Source organism: Salmo salar, chromosome ssa14 (assembly GCF_905237065.1).
Source record: "Salmo salar chromosome ssa14, Ssal_v3.1, whole genome shotgun sequence".
NCBI classification, from domain to species: Eukaryota; Metazoa; Chordata; class Actinopteri; order Salmoniformes; family Salmonidae; genus Salmo; species Salmo salar.
Window position 1 is genome coordinate 60,110,426 of NC_059455.1, and position 24,993 is coordinate 60,135,418.

At 41.2% G+C, this 24,993-nt stretch overlaps 1 protein-coding gene across 1 annotated transcript; it reads right to left on the minus strand.

Annotated features, from left to right (window-relative positions):
• Nucleotides 1–802: 802 nt before the first annotated feature.
• LOC106570054 (choline transporter-like protein 4) lies at nucleotides 803–24,185 on the minus strand. The gene is made up of 22 exons (XM_014141995.2): nucleotides 23,873–24,185; nucleotides 15,213–15,261; nucleotides 14,919–14,992; nucleotides 12,349–12,427; nucleotides 11,963–12,062; nucleotides 11,371–11,502; nucleotides 11,114–11,174; nucleotides 10,896–11,016; nucleotides 9,705–9,788; nucleotides 9,238–9,350; nucleotides 7,389–7,511; nucleotides 7,149–7,248; nucleotides 6,913–7,005; nucleotides 6,654–6,756; nucleotides 6,191–6,453; nucleotides 4,703–4,797; nucleotides 4,043–4,146; nucleotides 3,835–3,908; nucleotides 3,603–3,673; nucleotides 3,350–3,444; nucleotides 1,618–1,702; nucleotides 803–1,481 (listed from the first exon to the last, which is right to left on the minus strand). Exons 1-22 carry the CDS (start codon nucleotides 23,925–23,927, stop codon nucleotides 1,363–1,365), a joined length of 2,193 nt encoding a protein of 730 aa, XP_013997470.1. The 5' UTR covers nucleotides 23,928–24,185; the 3' UTR covers nucleotides 803–1,362.
• Between the last annotated feature and the right edge of the window lie 808 nt (nucleotides 24,186–24,993).

The following is a 24,993-nucleotide window of genomic DNA, read 5'->3' on the forward strand; positions in this document are numbered from 1 at the left end:
GAAAACTGCAATGTAATACTATTTACCAGGGCCGTGTGTTTTGGTTCATCATGACCTGGATTTAACCTTTATTTTAAGCCTTTTCCAGAAAATAGAATTACAACAAAAATTTAAGCAATTGTCTTGAGGATGGTGCTGGACCATCTGACATAAAATGAGAAAGTTTAAGTTTGAAAAAGCTTTAAAAAAAGAAAGCTTAAAATCCAGTTAATGTGACTTTATTACAAATGGTTTAACAATAAAAAGGCACGCGCTCTCATGTAGTGGACTATTGACCGATCATGTGATGAGTCTATCCTGTAGTAGATCCCGATACAACACGACGACTGCAGACTCCCCAAGTGACTTTTCTCTCTGGGTCTCCGCAGACAAGAGGTTGAGGAATGTAGTGAGATTTTGACATGCGATATTGGGTAGTAGTATGCGAGGTAAATTAACATTAATCTTTGACAACTAAAATTAATTGTGTTTAGTGCAGCCAAATGGATGGACACACTCACTCTAGACTGAATTTTATTTGTTTCAGGGTCCAGTACTTAATAAGAATAGAAATAGGGCCCCAGTTCAGACACCTCATACCTCTGACTTGCGATAAGTTCTGCTAAAAAGATCTTCGTCTTCAGCGCCCATGTACAAGTGCCTGCAAGTGTCATGATTTTCAAAAGAGCATTTCAGAAGATCACATGCACCACTGCTTTAAGCAGATGTGTGAAATAAACCAGAGCTATTTTCCTATAGAGGAATCCATCATTACGCAAGGCAACATACAGGTGATGTCAGCATGGATAAAAAAAAATAGCAATACCGTTATAAAAGTCTTTAATAAATTGTCAAAATGATTAATAAATATCTACATTATATAAAAACAAAAAAATAAAATCAGAAAACTTTAACAAATAAGAAAAAAGACCTTGACGTGAAATCATATACAGAGTACTGAGGATCATAAAAAAGTATTTAAAACTGTAATTGTGATGATCTGTCTCAAAAGTTTTTGTTCTATCTGATAAATCATTTGTTGACTTGAGAAAATGGTCTCTTTTCTGAAAACAAATAAGCACTGCAAGAGAATAAACATTTGGTTTTGGTCAGAGACTAATAAACAGCTCTAGCTTTGGTAACTTCAAACTGTTAGAAGGAATAGCTGGAACGTAAGAAAACCTCTCATATCACACGTGTGGTCACGTAATCTCAAATTGAAAGTGCAAAAAAAGTGATTAGATTTGTGTAAACGGAAGGCGTGATAAGGCTGAAACGTAAAACTAAAAATAAATATATTTCTAGGATGTGATGTTTTTGGGTCTTTCTAGGTTGTTGAAAGTGACTGTGCTATACACTGATTGATCTCAAGGCAATATTTCATCAATCCTTTCCTTTGCCCTTTTTAGGTCCCTTGTTCTTTTTATTGAGGATTTTCATCAAGTTCTTGGACATGTAGTATGGCTTCTGCATCGTTCCGTCATGTCGCTCCAAGTCCTCCACTGTGAGAAAGGGAGCAAGAAGGAAGCGAGAAAATAATTTTCATTTTGTGCAATGAAGCAAGAAATTTTGCAATGTAATGTGTGACTGCTCAGTATATGATACACTGATGTGTGTTGCTGGAGGTGCTCTACTCACAGAAGCAGAGGAAGAGTGTGTCCACACACATGTTGTACACACTGAAGAATCCATGAGCAATGAGGTACGCTCCCACCACAACCACCTGTTACCACAAAGACATACACACCACTGTCAATTACTTTCTCCAACACACATTTCATTGATCGTGAACTGCTTCTTTCACTTCCACTATGGAATACCTGTAAATACAGTGCATTCAGAAAGTATTCAGACACCTTCACTTTTCTTTTTTACATTACAGCCTTATTCAAAAATGTATAAAAAAAATATCAATCTACACACAATAACCCTTAATGACAAAGCAAAAAACAGTTTTTTATAAATGATTGTACATTTATTAAAAAAATTTAAAAAACTGGGTCACTCAAGGACATTCAGAGACTTGTCCCGAAGACGCTCCTGCGTTGTCTTGGCTGTGTGCTTAGGGTCGTTGGCCTGTTGGAAGGTCAACCTTCACCCCAGTCTGAGGTCCTGAGCACTCTGAAGCAGGTTTTCATCAAGGAGCTCTCTGTACTTTGCTCCGTTCATCTTTCCCTTGATCCTGACTAGTCTCACAGTCCCTGCTGCTGAAAAACATCCCCAAAGCATGATGCTGCCACCACCATGCTTCACCATAGGGATGGTATTGGCCAGGTGATGAGCGGAGCCTGGTTTCCTCAAGACGTGACGCTTGGTATAGGGGGCCAAATAGTTCAAACTTGGTTTCAAAATGTATTTTATCTTTATGTAACTAGGCAAGTCAGTCAAGAACAAATTCTGATTTACAATGACGGCCTACCAAAATGCAAAAGGCCTCCTGCGGGGATGGGGGTGGGATTAAAACATAAAAATACATTAAATAAAAATATTGGACAAAACACATCCCAGAGAATCTTGTTTCTCATGGTCTGAGAGTCCTTTAGGTGCCTTTTGGTAAACTCCAAGCGGGATGACATGTGCCTTTTACTGAGGAGTGTCTTGCGTCTGGCCACTCTACCATGAAGGTCTGATTAGTGGAGTGCTGCAGAGATGGTTGTCCTTCTAGAAAGTTCTCCATCTACACAAAGGAACTCAAACTCTGTCAGAGTGACCATCGGGTTTTTGGTCATCTCACTGACCAAGGCCCTTCTCCCCCAATTGCTCAGTTGTGCTGGGCGGCCAGCTCTAGGAAGAGTCTTGGTGGTTCCAAACTTCTTCCATTTAAGAATGATGGAGGCCACTGTGTTCTTGGGGACCTTCAATGCTGCAGACATTTGTTGGTACCCTACCCCAGATCTGTGCCTCGACATAATCCTGTCTCGGAACTCTACGGACAATTCCTTCAACCTCATGGCTTGGTTTTTGCTCTGACATGCACTGTCAACTGTGGGACCTTATATAGACAGCTGTGTGCCTTTCCAGATCATGTCCAATCAATTGATTTTACCACAGGTGGACTCAAATCAAGTTGTAGAAACATCTCAAGGATGCTCAATGGAAACAGGATGCACCTGAGCTTAATTTTGAGTCTCATAGCAAAGGGTCTGAATACTTACGTAAATAAGGTATTTCAGTTTTGAATTTTTTGTACATTTGCAAAAATAAATTTAAAAAACCTGTTTTCGCTTTGTCATTATGTGGTATTGTGTGTAGATTGATGAGGAACTATTTTCATTGAACCCATTTTAGAATAAGGCTGTAACGTAACAAAATGTGGAAAAAGTGAAGGGATCTGAATACTTTTCCAATGCACTGTATGACTGTCACTTACAATAATGGGCATCCAGTAGTAGTTGAGCATTTCAGTACGGAAATTGCTGCCTGGTAGTCTTATTCTGCCAGAGAAGAAAAAGAAAGCCAGGACACCTTCGAAGAGAAGAGGAGGATTGTTTAAAGATTCGATTAATTTAGATTAGGTTATCTAATCACACTTCTGGCCTGTAAAATGCACAAAAGGAGCTCCTACTCAGAAATATGACCAATGATAAATGCCATAATAATTATGTTGGCGTTTGTCATCTTACCTACTCCTCCCACCACTAGCAGCTTCCCAAAGAAGAGCAGCAGGTCCGTCACTTTATCTAGCACCACCACCCTGAGGAGAGAGGCACAGTCAGCATGTCAGGGAAACACATCCCTAGCATTCAGCTATGGTTTCACAGCAGTCAATCAAATCCATGCAAATGTTATGTAAGAGGGGAAAAAAACAAGTCTACACATTCCCACAGGCATACCAACCAACACTAGAACACACACCTGACAATGTTCCTCATTAGAAGCATGAATGCGTTTTTCGCGGAGACACAGAAGTTTTTTCCATATACGGCAATCTTTGGGAAAAAGAGGACTGTGTATTAGATACATAGCCTACCAGAAATACTCTACACTGGGGGAATTGAGGGAGAGATTGACAGACACGTAGTTGTAGTTAACAGGTACATGTGAGGATGTAGTAGAGACTGACCATGATGTAGGCGTTTCTATTGAGGAACTTGATGAACTTCTCCAGACACCAGAAGCAACACTTCAGACAGCACATAAGGAACCGAGCACAGGGGTTTTGAGCCGCTAGAGAGAAAGAGTCAGAGAGAAATAGTAATGGCGGCTTTTTGTAGGCACGAACTCCGCCATTGTTTTTCCAAAAAGCCTATGGGAAAAATTAATAGTGTTTTTGTAAGGTTTTTGGATAAAAGGGGATTTTTTTTTTTTTAAGTATGTGGTCAACACAGGCGTAGGATATCTCACACGTTTTATGTCATGAAAAACAACACATAACGGCTTCATAATTCAAAAGGTAATGTTGACTGCTATTATCTCATAGAACAAAAAGTATAAGATCTCCTAAGCCTATGTTAACCTCAGACCTTTTTTCAGCATTTGTTCAAAAACCCTATTCTTTCCCCATACGGATGGCTGAACGAACCAGAGGTAACTACTTTCTGGGTTTTACGACTTCAAGCTGGCGAGCCCCATTACCCTTACATTACAACATGCATTATGTGAGAGCTAGGCATAATTGACTAGTTCCATATTAGGCCAATTCGATTTCCGTAGGTGCGCAGATAGACTCTAAGAGGTTAATCGGATAACAATAACAGGTTTCCAAGGGAAAATCCAGCCTTACCTCTGGTCTTGTGGTCCAGGTACTCCAGGATGATTCGAACTACCTGGATGAGGGTGAGGATCAAAGCACCAAACGCCAGGGAGCCAACATGGTATCTAAGAGAAGCAAAATCAGCTGTGTACGAATACCCATTCTAACATACTGTATACTTAATGAGTATATACTATTAGTTCATTTTAGTATACTGTAAACAAACGGTATCGTTTCAGTTGCGCGTACTAGAGCTTCGCCTGTCTACCGGAAGTTGATGCTGTTGCTATGCAACATCTTGCTAGCTTGTTAGCATAACAAATGACTAGCTAAACATTTTACAATTTCAGGTGTGTTCTTAAATTCAATCTGGAGTGCTAGAGTGCGCTCATAAATCCAGAGCGTTGTCAGATTGTCTGTCCTTAAATTCAGAGCGTTTCACTCTCGGAGCGTTCAGCGCGCAAACTGGACGCTCTGGCCGAGGAGTAGGTCAGTCAAGCACCCAAGCAAACTGGCTAACGTTGGCTAGCTACTTCCAGACACAAATGAGAGAACAGCTCACTCTGACCATTTTACTCACCCTAGCAGAGCTGGTTATGCTGTTTTCATGTTATCCAGAGAGTTGGTGACTGTAACTCTGCTGCTGGCAACAATTAAATTAGCTACGCTTTTTTTGCCAACGTCTACTGACACCCGCTATAGTCAACAGGTGTTGAGCATTCGTAAATTCACCAGTTATTCTGAGCGAGAGTGCTCCGAAATCAGAGTAGATAGGCAGAATTAACAATGTCCATTGAAACGCACAACAACTTAACTAAGAATGATGTGAACAATCAAGACAATGGGTAGTTAGTTAGTTAATACACTTCCTGGCAAGTTCAATGTATTAGTAGGCAACTAACGTTAGGTAACTAGCTTACATACCAGTACATACTGCTGTAATGCTATGCGGATCGTAAGGAGAGAGTAGTTAACAAGTTGTCGGCCAACATAATGTGTAACGTAACTTATTTGAAAAGTCATTACTTTATTACATTGCTCAACATTTTCTTAACATTTGTCTTAATTAGTTAAAGCAATGAATTTGTATCTGCTTTCGACTGACTTCGGCTGCATCTTTTCTTCAACTCTGAAAAGTTATGAAGCCACGCCCATTCTCTGAAGAATTGCACTATGGGCCCTAAAAGTATGGAAATAGTGTCCACTGAATGTGTACTTCGTATTTTGGCAAATTTAGTACGACATTCTGGGAACTTTTGGCATACTAACTATATCCATACTATAACCAATAAGCATACTATATACTCAATTCACGTAACAAATAGTACGGTTAGTTTGAGTAATTGAACACAGCTATAGACATATGGGGAGAAAGGGAGTGAGTTGAATGGATAGCTAACAAAATACAAATTGGATTCTGGCTCAAATTATAACTGTACAAGTATATGGTCTGTGGACACTCAGGCGAAGAAAAGGCACCACCACAGACCGACTGCTGAAACGTGTCTACACCCTTACCGTAGCGTGCGGATGAAGGCCTGGGACAAGGGAAAGGTGGGGATGTCCGAGGGCTTGCTGAAGGCCCAGTAGTAGGAGGCGAAGGCCCCGGCCAGGGTGCACTGGCCCAGGGCGATGACAAAGTTGATGCACCACAGGAAGGCCACCACGTTGTAGATCTGCAGGTTGAACAGGTTCCTCTGCAGCAGGCCCTCGTTGTTGTACTTGATGAAGATGCAGCGCGCCGACGGGCACCACGAGTAGTCTGTAGAGTTGTAGAATGTCTGAGGGAAAGACAGGAGGGGGGAGAGATGAAAGAGGAAGGGATGAAATATGAATGGAGACACGGAAAGGGGTCAAACAGATATTTTTTTTTTTACGTCTGGCTGAAGCAAGTACACACATTTTGTGTGTGTTTCTGATTTCTGAGTTGGGCTTTTCTGCATCTATCTCTATGGGGTCAAAGTTTGTCAGGGACACTTACCTGTGGGTCACAGGTCACATTGCCGCCGATTTGGCCACAGTTACCCTGAGTAGAGTTGAGAGTCACCACTTTGTACACTGGAATGCCTGAAGTGGCCAGATACCTAAGCATCTTCTGTTAAGTGGGTTAACGATACTGTGGAGTTTGTAGACAGTGCTCAGTGGAACAAAGATACAAAACAGACCTTATGATTATTTGTCATAAAATTATAATAGGCAGTGTAAAATACTCAAATATTTACACGACTGTGAGAGGATACAGAGCAGTGATGCCCCAGTAGGCCACACACACCACCAGGAGAACAAAGGTGACGAGAGGGTAGAACAGTGTAGACATCATGTGACTGACAGCCCTGTAAAACATTACAGTTACAGTACGCGTGCTTAAAAGTTAGGTTGTATCACAATATTGGTAGAATATTTGTCACAATACATGGGTATGTGTGTGTGTATGGGCCAGTATGTGTAATCCTGGCTCATATCTAACTTTACTCACTTGCTGGACTCCTGGATGAGAGCGATGGCGATGAGGATTCTGGTCCGTAGAAAGATCAAGGTCAGGAGAAGAATACCCTCTACCACAGATATGATTATCACTGAGCGAGAAAGAATAAGAGAGAGAGAAAGCAGATAGGTCAACACAACGGTACAAGTTGTCATCAGAAAGGCATGTCTGTCAGTCTGTAAACAGAGAAAAACAGAGACATAAAACGAGCATGTGTAATGTCAGACTCACAGAAGGCCAGCCAGGTCTCCTTGACCTGAAGGTAGACCTTGAAGTCGGTGGTGAAGCCTATGTCAGTGATGGAGACGGTCGACTTTCTGTAGTTGTCATATTCCCACCAGCAGTGATATATACCTACAGACAGACAGAGACAGACAGAGAGTGAGAGAGAGAGAAATAAGATGCTTTAACCACCATGAAAAGTCAATGTTCTTAAACCACTGTGACCTACATACAGTGGGGGTAAAAGTATTTGATCCCCTGCTGATTTTGTACGTTTGCCCACTTACAAAGAAATGATCATCTATAATTTTAATAGTAGGTTTATTTGAACAGTGAGAGACAGATTAACATTCTGATTAACATGTGGGAAATAAGTATTTGACCCCTCTGCAAAACATGACTTAGTACTTGGTGGCAAAACCCGTGTTGGCAATCACAGAGGTCAGACGTTTCTTGTAGTTGGACACCAGGTTTGCACACATCTCAGGAGGGATTTTGTCCCACTCCTCTTTGCAGATCTTCTCCAAGTCATTAAGGTTTCGAGGCTGACGTTTGGCAACTCGAACCTTCAGCTCCCTCCACAGATGTTCTATGGGATTAAGGTCTGGAGACTGGCTAGGCCACTCCAGGACCTTAATGTGCTTCTTCTTGAGCCACTCCTTTGTTGCCTTGGCCGTGTGTTTTGGGTCATTGTCATGCTGGAATACCCATCCATGACCCATTTTCAATGCCCTGGCTGAGGGAAGGAGGTTCTCACCCAAGATTTGACGGTACATGGCCCCGTCCATCGTCCCTTTGATGCGGTGAAGTTGTCCTGTCCCCTTAGCAGAAAAACACCCCCAAAGCATAATGTTTCCACCTCCATGTTTGACGGTGGAGATGGTGTTCTTGGGGTCATAGGCAGCATTCCTCCTCCTCCAAACATGGCGAGTCGAGTTGATGTCAAAGAGCTCTATTTTGGTCTCATCTGACCACAACACTTTCACCAGTTGTCCTCTGAGTCATTCAGATGTTCATTGGCAAACTTCAGATGGGCATGTATATGTATTCTTGAGCAGGGGGACCTTGCGGGCGCTGCAGGATTTCAGTCCTTCACGGCGTAGTGTGTTACCAATTGTTTTCTTGGTGACTATGGTCCCAGCTGCCTTGAGATCATTGACAAGATCCTCCCGTGTAGTTCTGGGCTGATTCCTCACCGTTCTCATGAGCATTGCAACTCCACAAGGTGAGATCTTGCATGGAGCCCCAGGCCGAGGGATATTGACAGTTCTTTTGTGTTTCTTCCATTTGCGAATAATCGCACCAACTGTTGTCACCTTCTCACCAAGCTGCTTGGCGATGGTCTTGTAGCCCATTCCAGCCTTGTGTAGGTCTACAATCTTGTCCTTGACATCCTTGGAGAGCTCTTTGGTCTTGGCCATGGTGGAGAGTTTGGAATCTGATTGATTGATTGCTTCTGTGGACAGGTGTCTTTTTTACAGGTAACAAACAAGCTGCGGTTAGGAGCATTCCCTTTAAGAGTGTGCTCCTAATCTCAGCTCGTTACCTGTATAAAAGACACCTGGGAGCCAGAAATCTTTCTGATTGAGAGGGGGTCAAATACTTATTTCCCTCATTAAAATGCAAATCAATTTATAACATTTTTGACATGCGTTTTTCTGGATTTTTTTGTTGTTATTCTGTCTCTCACTGTTCAAATAAACCAACCATTAAAATTATAGCCTGATCCTTTCTTTGTTGGTGGGCAAACGTACAAAATCAGCAGGGGATCAAATACTTTTTTCCCCCCACTGTATAAACCTACTAGAGATACACTACAAACATGTTAGTAGACATATTATTATCCTCAATGACTTACCATAGGCACCTACTGCCAAAACTCCAAATATAAGGACCCAGACCATAACAGGGGCGATGAACCGCAACAGGAGGAGGAACAGAAAACTCACAACCATGGCTATGACTAGAGCACTGAGGAAGGAGAGGAGAGGTACACAGCAGAGTAAGAGAGGATTGGAAGAGCGGATAGGGTCAAGTTAAATGGAGGTAGAGGAGAATAAGAAAGAAAAGATACATTTCAGGTCATATGTATCGTTTCGGTCCTAATTAAGCATGCCATCTCTAATAAATGTTAGCTTCTTAGTAGAGCATATCTTATATTTAATGAGTTACATTTGTGTAAACTGAAAGATCAGCTGAGAAGATGAACAACAATGCAACATTTTCTGGTTTATCCTATTCTAATACAACAGTACAGGACAATGGAAATTGTGAATTGACAAGTAACTGGCAGTAGTTGAAAATGAGCCCATGAGAGAGACTCACGCGATGATCCACTGCCATGTTGACGCAAAGTCCTCAAAGATTCTCACTCCGATCTCCTTGGCGTTGAAGCCGTTTACTATGTCACTACAAGACAAACCAGGAAAAGACCTGTTAATGCTAGTAATTACTGACAATGTCTCTGACACAAAACAGCATGATGCAGAGTTCTACACGATAAATAAAGATAAAAGCACAAAAGATTTAGAAGTAGAGGAGATGAGAGGAACAAAGAAAAATAAATATAAAAGAGGTTTCTTTGTAATAGTACATTCATGCATCTGGGCGGCAGGTAGCCTAGTGGTTAGAGCATTGGGCCAGTAACCGAAAGGTTGCTAGATCGAATCCCCGAGCTGACAAGGTAAAATTCTGTCGTTCTGCCACTGTTCCTAGGCCGTCATTGTAAATAAGAATTTGTTCTTAACTGACTTGCCTAGTTAAATAAAAGGTAAAATAAAAATGTATTGGTGGTATTTATAGAGCTCAATACAAAGAGATGGTAACATTAAAAGCTTTCTTTGACTGCTGGTATTCAGTACCAGTAAGTGTATTGATTAATACAGCACATTGAGGGGTAATTTGGGAGGTTGTACAACTACAGCCAACTGACAGATCCTTGGGTTGTTTCTGTATCAAATACTAACAAGTGCCCACTATTACACATGCTCATGTGTTTTATGTGTCAAAGGATAAACATAAAAGTCTAATAGCCTACTTATCTTAAGTCTTATTCTTAGTTAATGACATTCTAAAATGACCACTCAGGTCTGGACATCATGGTCAGACTCAGTGTTAATATTATCCTCAGAATCAACCCAAGGCGCTGTGGATCGATTCTGTACTAAAAGCTAATACTAAAAGTAATGTTCTAGCCATGTGCAAGGGTACTACTGGAGCTAAATGACAGGGCAGATGACTACGTGGGTATGGCAAAGGGCTACCACTATCATAAAGCAAGACACTAACTCACAAACATGCTAAAACAGGTCTAAGTCTACACAAAGGAACTAGTCTTACGATATTGATGTGAGATCAATTTAACTCACTCAATCAAGGACCTTTCACTGGCAGTGAGAGAGAGAGATTATGGGTTATTAATGGGTATTTACAGTGTGTGTGTGTGTGTGTGTGTGTGTGTGTGTGTGTGTGTGTGTGTGTGTGTGTGTGTGTGTGTGTGTGTGAGACACCCCCTACCCTGTGGCGTTCCTGATGCCATTGACAGTGTCATTGATGCTTGATGGCAAGCCTGGCGTATTGACAAAGTCATTAGGAATATTTTTCAGAGCGGTAACATCAGGTATGCATCTTCCCAGCACTAGACAGAGGAAAACATTAGAAATGTTTACATTTAATGACTTAAAAGCATCTAGATCTGTAATTATGAAAGTAAATATGAAAAAAGGCACACTCACCAGAGATTGTAGGAGTGTAGAAGAACGGGCACAGCTCTTGATCCACAATTTCTTTAACATTCTGAGGCAAAGGGGGGAAAAAAGGATAAACTACTATCTTTAGCTACATAGAGTAAAAAAACTAGGAAACCCCTCCTGTTAAATCTATTTCCAAAAGATAGTCCAAGGCTTTGAGGAGTCAGTGACAACAATGATCAATGAAAGCCTATCTAAAGAAGTGAATTTACAAACCTCCGTAAGAATAGGATGGGACTTACCAGTTTAGTTGATGCTAGGTCAAAGGATGGCACGCAGAGTGATTTGTTGAAGTAGTCTTGTGGCTTGGCTTCCGGTAAGTAGGCCAAAGGATTCAGAGCCCAGAATACATCTGGGCACTTTTCCACACACACCTGCAGGGTGAGGAAAGAAGAGGTCTTCACTTTGTGACATAAACCTGATGCCTGTGTCAGATATGCAGATACACATGACATTGTTTTATTGCTATGTAACTGTTATGAAAGTTGTATTGTCAATTTTGTTTTGTATTTAAATGCCACTTTAAACGTGTACATGACACTGCAACAAAATTTCCCCATGGGGACAATAAAGTCAGTAAGTCATTTTGGGATGTAGAGACAATGAAAGAAAGACCTCACACAAAAGAAAATGAAATAGAAGACAACTTGTATGATTCCCAGCGGCTTGATGAAGACATTACATATACATACAAATTGGACCCAGGTATTAACAAGAGTATAAACACACACTCACACACAATGGGAAATTGGAGATGTGCACAGAGTTCCTTATTACTCCTGACATCAGCCTTTAGAGAAACTAAGATATTATATAGGTGTGATGTTACTGTACTTGTGTGGTGGGGCACTGTAACCCATTAAGGACGGCGGCCATGACGTTGATTGATGTGGCACATTTCAGTATGTCAAAGTAGAACACGCTGGGTTGAGCTCTGCGAAAGGAAAAGTTACCAAACTATGCATTCTGAACGAAATATATAACATGACAGATCAGTACGTAGTGAGGCATGCCAAGCTTGAATTATTATGTAATGATGAAATGTCTGACTCGATTGGCCACATTTTCCGCTTTTATCTGTTGCATTCATGGCAAAAATGCATGATTAGTAAATTCACATTACATAGCATCAAGTGTTCTGAACTTCTGAATAAAATAATACTTGATGGTTCATAAAGGACTTCTAGTTCAAACACATCAAACACCAGAGAGGTCCTTACACATTGAGCCCGATGCCACAGAACATTCCAGTAGAGTTCCGTGGGTAGAGGACGTGCCGGGGATCACCATAAAGCCAGGCTGGTGGAAACATAAAAACAAAAACACATCAACATCTAATAGAGACGTGGGGATAAATATATTTACAACAGTCAAAGAACACATGAGCAAATTACTAATGAATGGGTCAAAAAGGAAACCAAATGAACATGCAAAGCTCATTTACATCATTTACCTGGTTTTGGTCATTTTATATACTAAACCACCACCCTTTTCAGTAAAGGGCCTACTGTACAGTCGTGGCCAAAAGTTTTGAGAATGACACAAATATAAATTTTCACAAAGTTTGCTGCGTCAGTGTCTTTAGATATTTTTGTCAGGTGTTACTATGGAATACTGAAGTATAATTACAAGCATTTCATAAGTGTCAAAGGCTTTTATTGACAATTACATGAAGTTGATGCAGAGTCAATATTTGCAGTGTTGACCCTTCTTTTTCAAGACCTCTGCAATCCACCCTGGCATGCTGTCAATTAACTTCTGGGCCACATCCTGACTGATGGCAGCCCATTCTTGCATAATCAATGCTTGGAGTTTGTCAGAATTTGTGGGTTTTTGTTTGTCCACCCGCCTCTTGAGGATTGACCACAAGTTCTCAATGGGATTAAGGTCTGGGGAGTTTCCTGACCATGGACCCAAAATATAGATGTTTTGTTCCCCGAGCCACTTAGTTATCACTTTTGCCTTATGGCAAGGTGCTCCATCATGCTGGAAAAGGCATTATTCGTCACCAAACTGTTCCTGGATGGTTGGGAGAAGTTGCTCTCGGAGGATGTGTTGGTACCATTCTTTATTCATGGCTGTGTTCTTAGGCAAAATTGTGAGTGAGCCCACTCCCTTGGCTGAGAAGCAACCCCACCAATGAATGGTCTCAGGATGCTTTACTGTTGGCATGACACAGGACTGATGGTAGGGCTCGCCTTTTCTTCTCCGGACAAGCTTTTTTCCGGATGCCCCAAACAATTGGAAAGGGGATTCATCAGAGAAAATGACTTTACCCCGGTCCTCAGCAGTCCAATCCCTGTACCTTTTACAGAATATCAGTCTGTCCCTGATGTTTTTCCTGGAGAGAAGTGGCTTCTCTGCTGCCCTTCTTGACACCAGGCCATCCTCCAAAAGTCTTCGTCTCACTGTGCGTGCAGATACACTCACACCTGCCTGCTGCCATTCCTGAGCAAGTTCTGTACTGGTGGTGCCCCGATCCTGCAGCTGAATCAACTTTAGGAGACGGTCCTGGCGCTTGCTGGACTTTCTTGGGCGCCCTGAAGTCTTCTTCACAACAATTGAACCGCTCTCCTTGAAGTTCTTGATGATCCGATAAATGGTTGATTTAGGTGCAATCTTACTGGCAGCAATATCCTTGCCCGTGAAGCCCTTTTTGTGCAAAGCAATGATGACGGCATGTGTTTCCTTGAGGTAACCATGGTTGACAGAGGAAGAACAATGATTCCAAGCACCACCCTCCTTTTGAAGCTTCCAGTCTGTTATTCGAACTCAATCAGCATGACAGAGTGATCTCCAGCCTTGTCCTCGTCAACACTCACACCTGTGTTAACGACAGAATCACTGACATAATGTCAGCTGGTTCTTTTGTGGCAGGGCTGAAATGCAGTGGAAATGTTTTTGGGGGATTAAGTTCATTTGCATGGCAAAGAGGGACTTTGCAATTAATCTGATCACTCTTCATAACATTCTGGAGTATATGCAAATTGCGATCATACAAACTGAGGCAGCAGACTGTGAAAATGTATATTTGTGTCATTCTCAAAACTTTTGGCCACAACTGTATATGCACAATATCCTATCACATTAATCACATACTAAGCTATTGATATTGGCCATATATTCAGATGACCTCCTTTCTTATCAGGCAGCTCTATTGACTCTAGATAAGGCAGAGTGAGTGGCTGCTGGAATGTTTGATGACAGGTCATGGATGTCATGGGTGAGGATGAGCTTCTGCTTTGGAACTGCTCTTTGGAACCACTGTGGGCGGGAGTCAGAGGTGAGGGAGGCCTTTCGACCGAAAGACAGAAAAAGTAGGAGAATATCAAGGCCATAGAGATACCTTATACTAGAGAAGGGTGAGGGTTGAGACCTTGAAGAGGGGAAAAGTCAGGAAATCATAGAATCAATGACAAACTTATGTTTTCAGTGCACTCTCAATAATGGAGTTCTGTTCTCACTTGTGAGTGGTGTTTTGACAAGCTGTTGGAATTGAGGAAGTGACCAAGTTGATTATGTCACTGTTGTTTTGTTTAGCCAGACTGTGCATTCTGCCTGCTAATATTACATTTACATAGGGTGTTATGGTGAGGACACCTGAGTTTCAAAAGGGACGTAAGAGTCATAAAGAGGTTGACAGCCAGAGAGAGATAACGTACAGGAATCAGATGTTATCTAATGGGGCGAGAGAGAGAAAATAATTATCATACAGAATAAGTATGTTTGTGTGAGTGAGAGAGGGAGGGGGTCTGAGAGAGGTGGGAGGTGCATAGAAGGCCCATCTTACCCAAAATTCCCACTGCCATGTAGCCAAGGATCACAACCATGAAGAGAACACAGCAGATGATATCAGTGCAGCCTCTGGGGGATAATGGAGAGACAATAACACACAAAGTGATTTTGAGCATTGCTGTGTCATTCATGCTCCCGGGCAGAATTGTTTAACAGAAAGTATGCCTAGCAAAGGCACTTTAGACATACAATGGACAATTTGCATACAGAGATAGAGTGATAGTTAGGGCTAGGCTTGGTAGAGAGCAAGAGACAAAATAAGTGAGAGATACTTAGTGGAAGAGGCTACCTTTTCCGAATGGGTCCATTGAAGGTGGGGTCATACTGAGCAGGTTCCCCTGAAAAGAAAACACAGAGAGATAATGGGTCAATAACAGAATTTAACTATTTTCTGAAGGTCTATTCTTCAAAATAAATGTCAAGCTATTTATGCACATACTGTGACCGCACATTAACACACAAAAAAAACTTTATCAAAATGCTGATAGTAGTCAGATTAGATAGAATACATGGGGAAAACATCTCTCAGTAATGGCATTTTGCATTGATATTCAAAAGAGCTCCACTGTGTGTGAGATTCTATGGAGAGAATTGCGTGCCTGTGAGTTTGAGGGTTTATTGAGCGGGGTTGTTGCTAAGCAACACGAGTAGCCTTTGTTAGTATGCACCTCATTGAGTTAATGAGTGACAGTCTTCAGCTTGAGAAGGAGGAAATAGAGCAAAAAGAATAAGACCTTGACACTCCTTTACAGGTTGTACAATCTGTACAGTACACTGGAGAGCTGTGGTGGTGATGACTGGGTTATGATGACTAGGTTACGGGAATTACATTGCTTAGTGTCACTTCCTAGAACATTTCTTAAGAGTTGTCCAATGGAGAAAAAGAGAGCTATTAAGAAATACAGTACCAGTCTAAAGTTTGCACACACCTACTCTTTCGAGGGTTTCTCTTTATTATTACTATTTTCTAAATTGTAAAATAATAGTGAAGACATCAAAACTATGAAATAACACATATGGAATCATGTAGTAACCAAAAAAAGTCTCAAACAAATCAAAATATATTTTATATTTGAGATTCTTCAAATTAACCACCCTTTGCCTTGACAGCTTTGCACACTCTTGGCATTCTCTCAACCAGCTTAATTTGGAATGCTTTTCCAACAGTCTTGAAGGAGTTCGCACATATGCTGAGCACTTGTTGGCTGCTTTTCCTTCACTCTGTGGTCCAACTCATACCAAACCATCTCAATTGGGTTGAGGTCGGGTGATTGTGGAGGTCAGGTCATCTGATGCAGCACTCCATCACTCTCCTTCTTGGACAAATAGCCCTTACACCGCATGGAAGTGTGTTGGGTCATTTTCCTGTTAAAAAAATAAATGATAGTCCCACTAAGCCCAAACCAGATGGGATGGCGTATCGTGGCAGAATGCTGTGGTAGCCATGCTGGTTAAGTGTGCCTTGAATCTAAATAAGTCACAGACTGTGTCACCAGCAAAGCCCCCCCACACCTCCTCCTCCATGCTTCACGTGGGAACCACACATGCGGAGATCCTCCGTTTACCTACTCTGTGTCTCACAAAGACACAGCGGTTGGAACCAAAAATCTCAAATTTGGACTCAGACCAAAAGGTCAGATTTCCACCGGTCTAATGTCCATTGCTCGTGTTTTTTGGCCCAAGCAAGTCTCTTCTTCTTATTGGTGTTCTTTAGTAGTGGTTTCTTTTCAACAATACAACCATGAAGGCCTGATTCACACAGTCTCCTCTGAACAGTTGATATGTGTCTGTTTTTTTATTTAACGAGCAAGTCAGTTAAGAACAAATTCTTATTTACAATGACGGCCTACCACGGCCGAACTCTCCCCTAACCCGGACGATGCTGGGCCAATTGTGCGCCGCCCTATGGGGCTCCCGATCACAGCTGGTTGTGATACAGCCCGGGATCGAACCAGGGTCTGTAGTGACGCCTCTAGCGCTGAGACGCAATGCCTTAGACCGCTGCGCCACTCGGCTGTTACTTGAACTTTGGGCTGCAATTTGAGGCTGGCAACTCTAATGAACTTATCCTCTGCAGCAGAGGTAACTCTGGGTCTTCCTTTCCTGTGGCGGTCCTCATGAGAGCCAGTTTCATCTTAGCGCTTGATGGTTTTTGCAACTGCACTTGAAGAAATTTTCAAAGTTCTTGACATTTTCCGTATTGACTGAAGTAATGGACTGTCATTTCTCTTTGTTTATTTGAACTGCTCTTGCCATCAAATGCATTAAGAAATTCCACAAATTACTTTTAAGAAGGCTCACTTGTTAATTAAAATGCATTCCAAGTGACTACCTCATGAAGCTGGTTGAGAGAATGCCAAGAGTGTGCAAAGCTGTCATCAAGGCAAAGGGTTGCTACTTTGAAAAATCTCAAATATATTTTGATTTGTTAAACACTTTTTTGGTTACTACATGATTCCGTGTGTGTTATTTCATAGTTTTGATGTCTTCACTATTATTATACAATGTAGAAAATAAAAAATAAAAATAAACAAAAACCCTGGAATGAGTAGGTGTCTCCAAACTTTTGACTGGTACTGTATGCCTCATCCTCCCTCCCTTTTTATCTCTACTTTGCATAAGTCAATGTATTTATGACAAATGTCATGGTTTATGCAACCTTAAAAGGTAGCCTAAAATGAAAGAGAAGGGGCAGTATGTGATGGGGGAGATTTTAATTGAATTTGAATTCAAAGATGGAGGAAGAAGGCTCAAAGCAGAGCAGTGCATTTTTAAAGTGATGCTCAGATCCCCAAAAAATATTCCAGACATTTTCCACTGAAACCCTGCATTTCATCGTCACTCACAACTAGGGCCGGGACGACACCAGCATCACGTTACTCGTTAGTATCAAGACAAGGAACCAAAACACAAAGCAGATTTAACTTCTTCAGGAAAACAGCCCTAATGTTGGAAACAAAGATCATTATGTTGTCATTCAGAGTCATATTTATTTTTTCCCAAGCTATAGCACACTATTTTACATACAAACGCTTTTTAATTAACCAAAGAGTTTGGTCTGCTTCGTGTTTTCCTTTTTGCCATGGAAAAAATATTGCAATACTGGTACCGTCACAGCCCTACTCACTTCCATTCCCCTTATCACAGTAAGCAATTACCTTTGTTTGGTCTGTATCCTGTTTGGCAAGCCAAACATTTCTAAGAGATGTTATTGGTCTCACGGACACTTCCTTATCTCCTCACAATAAACCAAATTGAAATCCCAGAATAAAATGGCTTTATAAAATGACAAATGAAAGATACAGCACCTGTTGAACATTGCACCTGTCCGAGGAATATGCAGTTGAGCATGAAGTTTACTTTGTTCATTTCAATTAGGCTGCTATGGGGTATAATAACAGGCCAGGTCTCGTTGGCCATTATACACCAATTACTGATTGGAAGCAAGTAAAACACTCATGTCTACAATGAACTTAGCAACTATGACTTCGAGTTAGTGAATTTAAATATACAATGTAGGCCTGTTCATTAGGTCCATGGCCTACAATGTCTCACTCAGAGGTATAATTTAAGAAGCTCTAAATATTCAATAAATGAATCTTGCTGAATTGACTTTTAGTATATTCTCTATTATCTGACGAGACCGTTACATCCTATATACCTACTTATCTTGGTTTATGAGAGCTCAATGTTTTAGTAATATAAGAATATTTAAGAATACTCAGAGTACTAAAAGGTCAATAGGAAATTAATGATCAATAGAAATTGTTGTTTTCAGTTCAACATCTGTTTAGAATCTGTGTAGGAATTTCAGTCCGGGACTCATAGCAACATGTGTCAAGTTCTCATTGGTCCAAATCGTCAATACACTGAGCCTGAAACAGGATACTTGTTATTTGGCCATTGGCCCAATTTTACTGCAAGGAATTATAATTGGTCAACCACAGGCTAGGGTTGGGGGTTATAAATTACATTTGGTCACTTTGTTCTGTGGAGAGAAACACTGAGGACGTGGAAGAATGAACATCAACCATCTACTTCCCAGCATGATTTGTTCTCTTTGAATTAACCTATTTGCTTTGGGGTCTGTGTTATTGAAGAATAACATCAACTGCTAACAGTAACAATTTCCTTAAGATAGCCTACTGCCTGTGGAAAGAAAATTAGTGAAAATGTAAGCTTTGTAGTGAGTACACAATAAATGTATAGGATGTTGACAATCATACTGTTTGTTTTGCAGCTACTAACTACAAGGCCTACTGTATGAACGATTTAGAATGAGGCACGCTGTTGGCTTCCAACTGACAGAATACACATAACCTTAGTGAAAGTCCGGGAGAAGGAATGTAGATATCCCGAACAAAGAAACCGGTTCCTCTGCCTCATTGCCTGCTGTAAATTAATATCAGATTACAGCAGAATACAAAGCTGTCTTTTTGGGGCAAATCACTACCTGGAAACTGACTGACAGTGACCCTTTCCTGATGTACTATTTATTCTTTCTGGTTTTTAACCAGCATCTGCTCCACTAGAATATGGCATAAAGCATTTTGGATTCTACAAAACCTCAGACGTCAGGACATTTTTACTTCAGTACTTTGGCCCAACCAATGAATCCCTCTCTGTGAGTTCAAGTGATTTGGCTTGACCTTGGATAGAGTGGTGACGTAAAAGGATCAACAATTTTTCGTCCAATTAGAGGTATACACGGGGAGGTATTACTGTTTGGGTTGTGATGTGGTGTTGTGATAACTTTTTAGGAGGGTATGTTAATCACTGTGCACATAGTGAGGTAGGCTCTATGACTGTATATATGAATGGACAAAGCCATCGATCACGTGACACCATTAATTCATAGTGCATTAAAGCCAAATTAAGCCTGTTAAGATGGTGTCTCTTGGAGACATAACATGCAGTCTGAGCTACTCCAGGAAGTGGCATTGCAGGCTAACTCAGTGCTGCCCCTTCTCATTTAGTAACTCAAGTTGAAGGCCGCCCGGGGTACTGCAGGCTGCCATTGGCAACTACAGTGCATTCGGAAAGTATTCAGACCCCTTCCCTTTTCGTTTCAGCCTTATTCTAAAATGGATTAAATAAAACATTTTCCTCATCAATCTACACACAATACCCCATAATGACAAAGTGAAAACAGGTTTTTAGAAATGTTTGCAAATTTACAAAACCTAAAATAAATTACCTAATTTACATAAGAGTTCAGACCCTTTGCTATGAGACTCAAAATTGAGCTCAAGTGCATCCTGTTTCCATTGATCATCCTTGAGATGTTTCTACAACTTGATTGGTGTCCACCTGTGGTAAATTCAATTGATTGGACATGATTTGGAAAGGCACACACCTGTCTATGTAAGATCCCACAGTTGACAGTGGATGTCAGAGCAAAAACCAAGCCATGAGGTCAAAGGAATTGTCCGTAGAGCTCCGAGACAGGATTGTGTCGAGGCACAAATCTGGGGAAGGGTACCAACAAATGTCTGCAGCATTGATGGTCCCCAAGAAGACAGTGGCCTTCATCATTCTTAAGTGGAAGAAGTTTGGAAACCACCAAGACTCTTCCTAGAGCTGGCCGCCCAGCCAAACTGAGCAATCATGGGAGAAGTGCCTTGGTCAGGGAAGTGACTAAGAACACGATGGTCACTCTGACAGAGCTCCAGAGTTCCTCTGTGAAGATGGTTGTCCTTCTGGAAGGTTCTTCCATTTCAGCAGCATCCAGACAGATGCCACTCCTCAGTAAAAAGCACAACAGCCTGCTTGGAGTTTGCCAAAAGGCACCTAAAGGACTCTCAAACCATGAGAAACAAGATTATCTGGTCTGATGAAACCAAGATTGAACTCTTTGGCCTGAATGCCAAGCATCACATCTGGAGGAAACCAGGCACTGCTCATCACCTGGCCAATACCATCCCTACGGTGAAGCATGGTGGTGGCAGCATCATGCTGTGGGGATGTTTTTCAGTGGCAGGGACTGGGAGACTAGTCAGGATTGAGGGAAAGATAAACAGAGCAAAGTACAGAGATATCCTTGATGAAAACCTGATCCAGAGCACTCAGGACCTCAGACTGGGGCGAAGGTTCACCTTCCAACAGGACAACGACACTAAGCACACTTCCAAGACAATACACGAGTGGCTTCGGGACAAGTCTCTGAATGTCCTTGAGTGGCCCAGCCAGAGCCTGGTCTTGAACCATAGCGAACATCTCTGGAGAGACCTGAAAATAGCTGTGCAGTGACGCTCCCCATCCAACCTGACAGAACTTGAGAGGATCTGCAGAGAAGAATGGAAGAAACTCCCCAAATACAGGTGTGCCAAGCTTGTAACATCATACCCAAGAAGACAAGGCTGTAATTGCTGCCAAAAGTACTTCAAAGTACTGAGTAAAGGGTCTGAATACTTACCTAAATGTCATATTTCCGTAACACAAATTGCAAAAATGTCTAAAAACCTGTTTTGCTTTGTCATTAAGGGGTATTGTGTGTAGATTGGTGAGGGGAACAAAAACAATTAAATCAATTTTAGAATAAGGCTGTATCGTAACAAAATGTGGAAAAGGTCAAGGGGTCTGAATACTTCCGAATGCACTGAACAAAAATATAAATGCAACAATTTCAAAGACTTTACTTAGTTACAGTTCATATAAGGAAATCAGTCAATTGAAATAAATTCATTAGGCCCAAATCAATGGATTTCACATGACTGTGCAGGGGCGCAGCCTTGGGTGGCCAGGCCCAGACAATCAGAATGAGTTTTTCCCCACAAAAGAGCTTTATTACAGACAGAAATAGGTTCAAGGACATACATCTGGTGTATTAGAAGCAATTATCGGTACCATGATTTTCCACAACAAAAATATTTATTTACACAAAGATTGACGACGAAGATTGCCATTTTTCCATTCACTATAGTGGGGGGGTTCTGTTTTCCACTAACAATACCTGCAGTACAACTTTCGTTGCTTCAATGAGAAGGGCCAGCCATTCTCCCCTGGATAGGCTGCATAGTGTGTGTGTCTCCTATACCGAATCTGCCTATGAGGAAACATGCATTGGGTTGTCAAGGCCAGCGTCAGTCAACTAATTAAGTGATAAACTTTTGACTGTGCGACTATGGGTACACACACCCCACCCTCTTCTTACACAGAAAGGGAGCGCTTAAGCAAAGGATTTAGCTACTAGTTAGCCCAGTATTTAATTCACCCATTCCCTCGCTCAGCCGACTATTTTGTGGAGCTTGCTAACACAACCTCATGGTGCCTCTAGAGAACAGAGAGAGTGCAGGTGACCTGTTCTAACATCATCTGAAATTAAAAGCCAGGCCAGGACCAGCACCAATTAATAGTGACAGAATTTGTATCAATATTAGTATAAGCAGCTGAGGTGAAAGATTTGTCTGGTGTCTGTCTAGTTTAATCATTGGCTTTCAAACGTGGTTTTCCAATGTTCTGTAGTGCTTGCCTAGCTCACCTCACACAAATAACTGGCCAATGATTAGCAGGCCATCATTGTAGACTTTTCAGTATTAACCACACCACAATTATTTTTAAATAGTCAAACTGACATCAGAACACAAAACACCGCTGACGTCAAGGGCTTTTGACCAGGATGAAAAAACACGTAAAATTTGACCTCTCAATCAAATGAAACTTTTCCCCAAAAAATCAAACATAAAGAAGCAGACGGTGAAATATCTCTGTCAATAGCAATACATGTTTGATTCCTCATAAGATTTCAAAGGAACAAAAGTCGCCTAGTCTAAGTGGTAGGGAGAAACCCTGTGAATCCACTTCCTTCTTAGGAAACAGGATGGACAGACTGGACACCTTTACCTGTCCAAGAAGGCAGCTGAATTTACATGGAATGGCTATTTGAATAGCAGTGCCAGAATGTCAATAGACTATTAATCTCATGCAAACAACTGGGTTTAAGGACCAAATGGCACCCTATTCCCAATATAGTGCACTACTTTTGAGAGCTCTATGGGCCCTGTTCAAAAGTAGTGGACTATATGGGGAATATGGTGCAATTTTGGACACAACCCTTGAGTAAAATGGACATGTAATAGGTCACACTAAGGCAGTGAGCCTTTATACACACTACATAGGCACACCCAGAGATGGACTTATGCAAAACAAAACCACAACACACAGCAGACTGAAAGAGAATGAATGTCTCACAACAAAATTTGTTTTTCATACAATAAATATCAAACTTCCTCCTCTATATTTTACCATCTAATCCAAAAACCTACATAAAAGCATTGACATGCCATTGAACAGGGATGGGCAACAGACAGTGGAGAACTCGGAGTCTCAACTTATTGTTGAGAGTTAGAATAGTATAATACATGAACTGCAATCTCGAAATGTGGTTGTGCATCAGCAGTTTCTCTTATGTCAGTCACAGATAGTCAGTCAATTAGCCCGTTTCAGCTAAAAACATGTAGATTGTTAAACTGTAATGCTTACTGAATATTGATTTATATTTATATATATATATATATATATATATATATATATATATATAGTTTGAAAGATGCAATAACCAAATAAATTATTTTTGTAAAATACATCAATAATATCTTTGCTTCATGAAAACAATTAATGTCAACTTTGCCTATAACTACATATGTATCTAAATCTTGAATACTAAGCAATTGACAATGTCACAAATTGCATTAGGCTATTCAAATATGCAGTCATCTGTTATAGGCTCAAATGTGACACCTCTAGTAAAGAGGTAACGTTAAAGTTAGGCCTAATCGGGTTCACCACTCATAAGGAACTGTCTGTTTTTAATCACTGGAAAACGCAAATAGGCTAGACTAGAGACAAATAAAAATGTTTTATTGAAGAAGACAGAATGTGACTACTCTGAGAGGTTAGACAAATACTAGCCAGCCAGGTAATATAACCAGCGATGTGAAATTAACTCACCATATTCCGACGAATCTACTGAATCCAAGCTCTCTTCCTTCAGTTTTTTACCCATTTCCTAAGCTTTACCTTTACCTACCTACACCACCTCTACTAGTTTATATACGTTCCAATGACCAGGTAAATCAAGTCGAAGTTAAATAATCAAAAAGTCTAAAACAACGTTTCAAAAGGTGTTACCACACCTGTGTGCACAATAAAAAAATAAAAACTTGCTTAGAAATCTTTCTCCCTCGCGCTACAGTAACTAGGGCTGTGACATCACAAACGCACCTGTGGGATGCGCACTTCCATGCACTCACGTGCGGGCAGCATTCCCGCCCCTTGGCCTCCCTTTACTAAAATGTCCCCTGCTGTTTGATAGGCGGGCCTACATGTGGTAAATGAAATAAAATTATTTTTCTGATTATTTGGCTGTATGCCCATGTCATACCTTTTACTTTAAATGCCCAAACATATCTGATGACATTTCAGTTGAAAATGATCAAATTGTGTATGATAAAGGTTTGAGGCATACATAACCAAATACAAACATTTTACACTGAACAAAAATAAACGCCATGCAACAATTTCAAAGATTTCACTGAGTTAGTTACGTTCCCCAGCAACAAAAACCACATCATGTCCCCCCCCCCCCAAAAAAAAAAGTACACAAAGAGCCAACTATGCTTGATTTGTAAATGTGATCGGAGGATCACAGAGTTGCCCCTCTGGAAGAAACTTCAACTCTGTTCGCATCGCCGTCCGCCTCTCAAATCTTGTAACTAACAATGTGGAGGGCTCCGCGCTGACATGGTTGGTTGGTGGTAGGTGAGGGCGGGAGGTCCTGTATAAACACAAACTCACCTCCTTCACAAAAGCGCTGCTCGGCGAAGCGCAAGAAGTATGAATGCAGAATCCATATCACCGTAAATGCTGCACAGCCAATGCAGACGTCGGATTGACCATGCAGCGCCTTCAACAACTGCTTTTGAATAGGCATGTGTAACTTTGATGTCATACTGCTATGCAATGATGAGAACATTAGCCTTCGTACGTTTATCTAGCATCTCCCATGTAGGGTTTTCCACAAACGCTTCCAACTTAGTCCATCCCTTACGAAAAAAAGATAGCAATCAGAG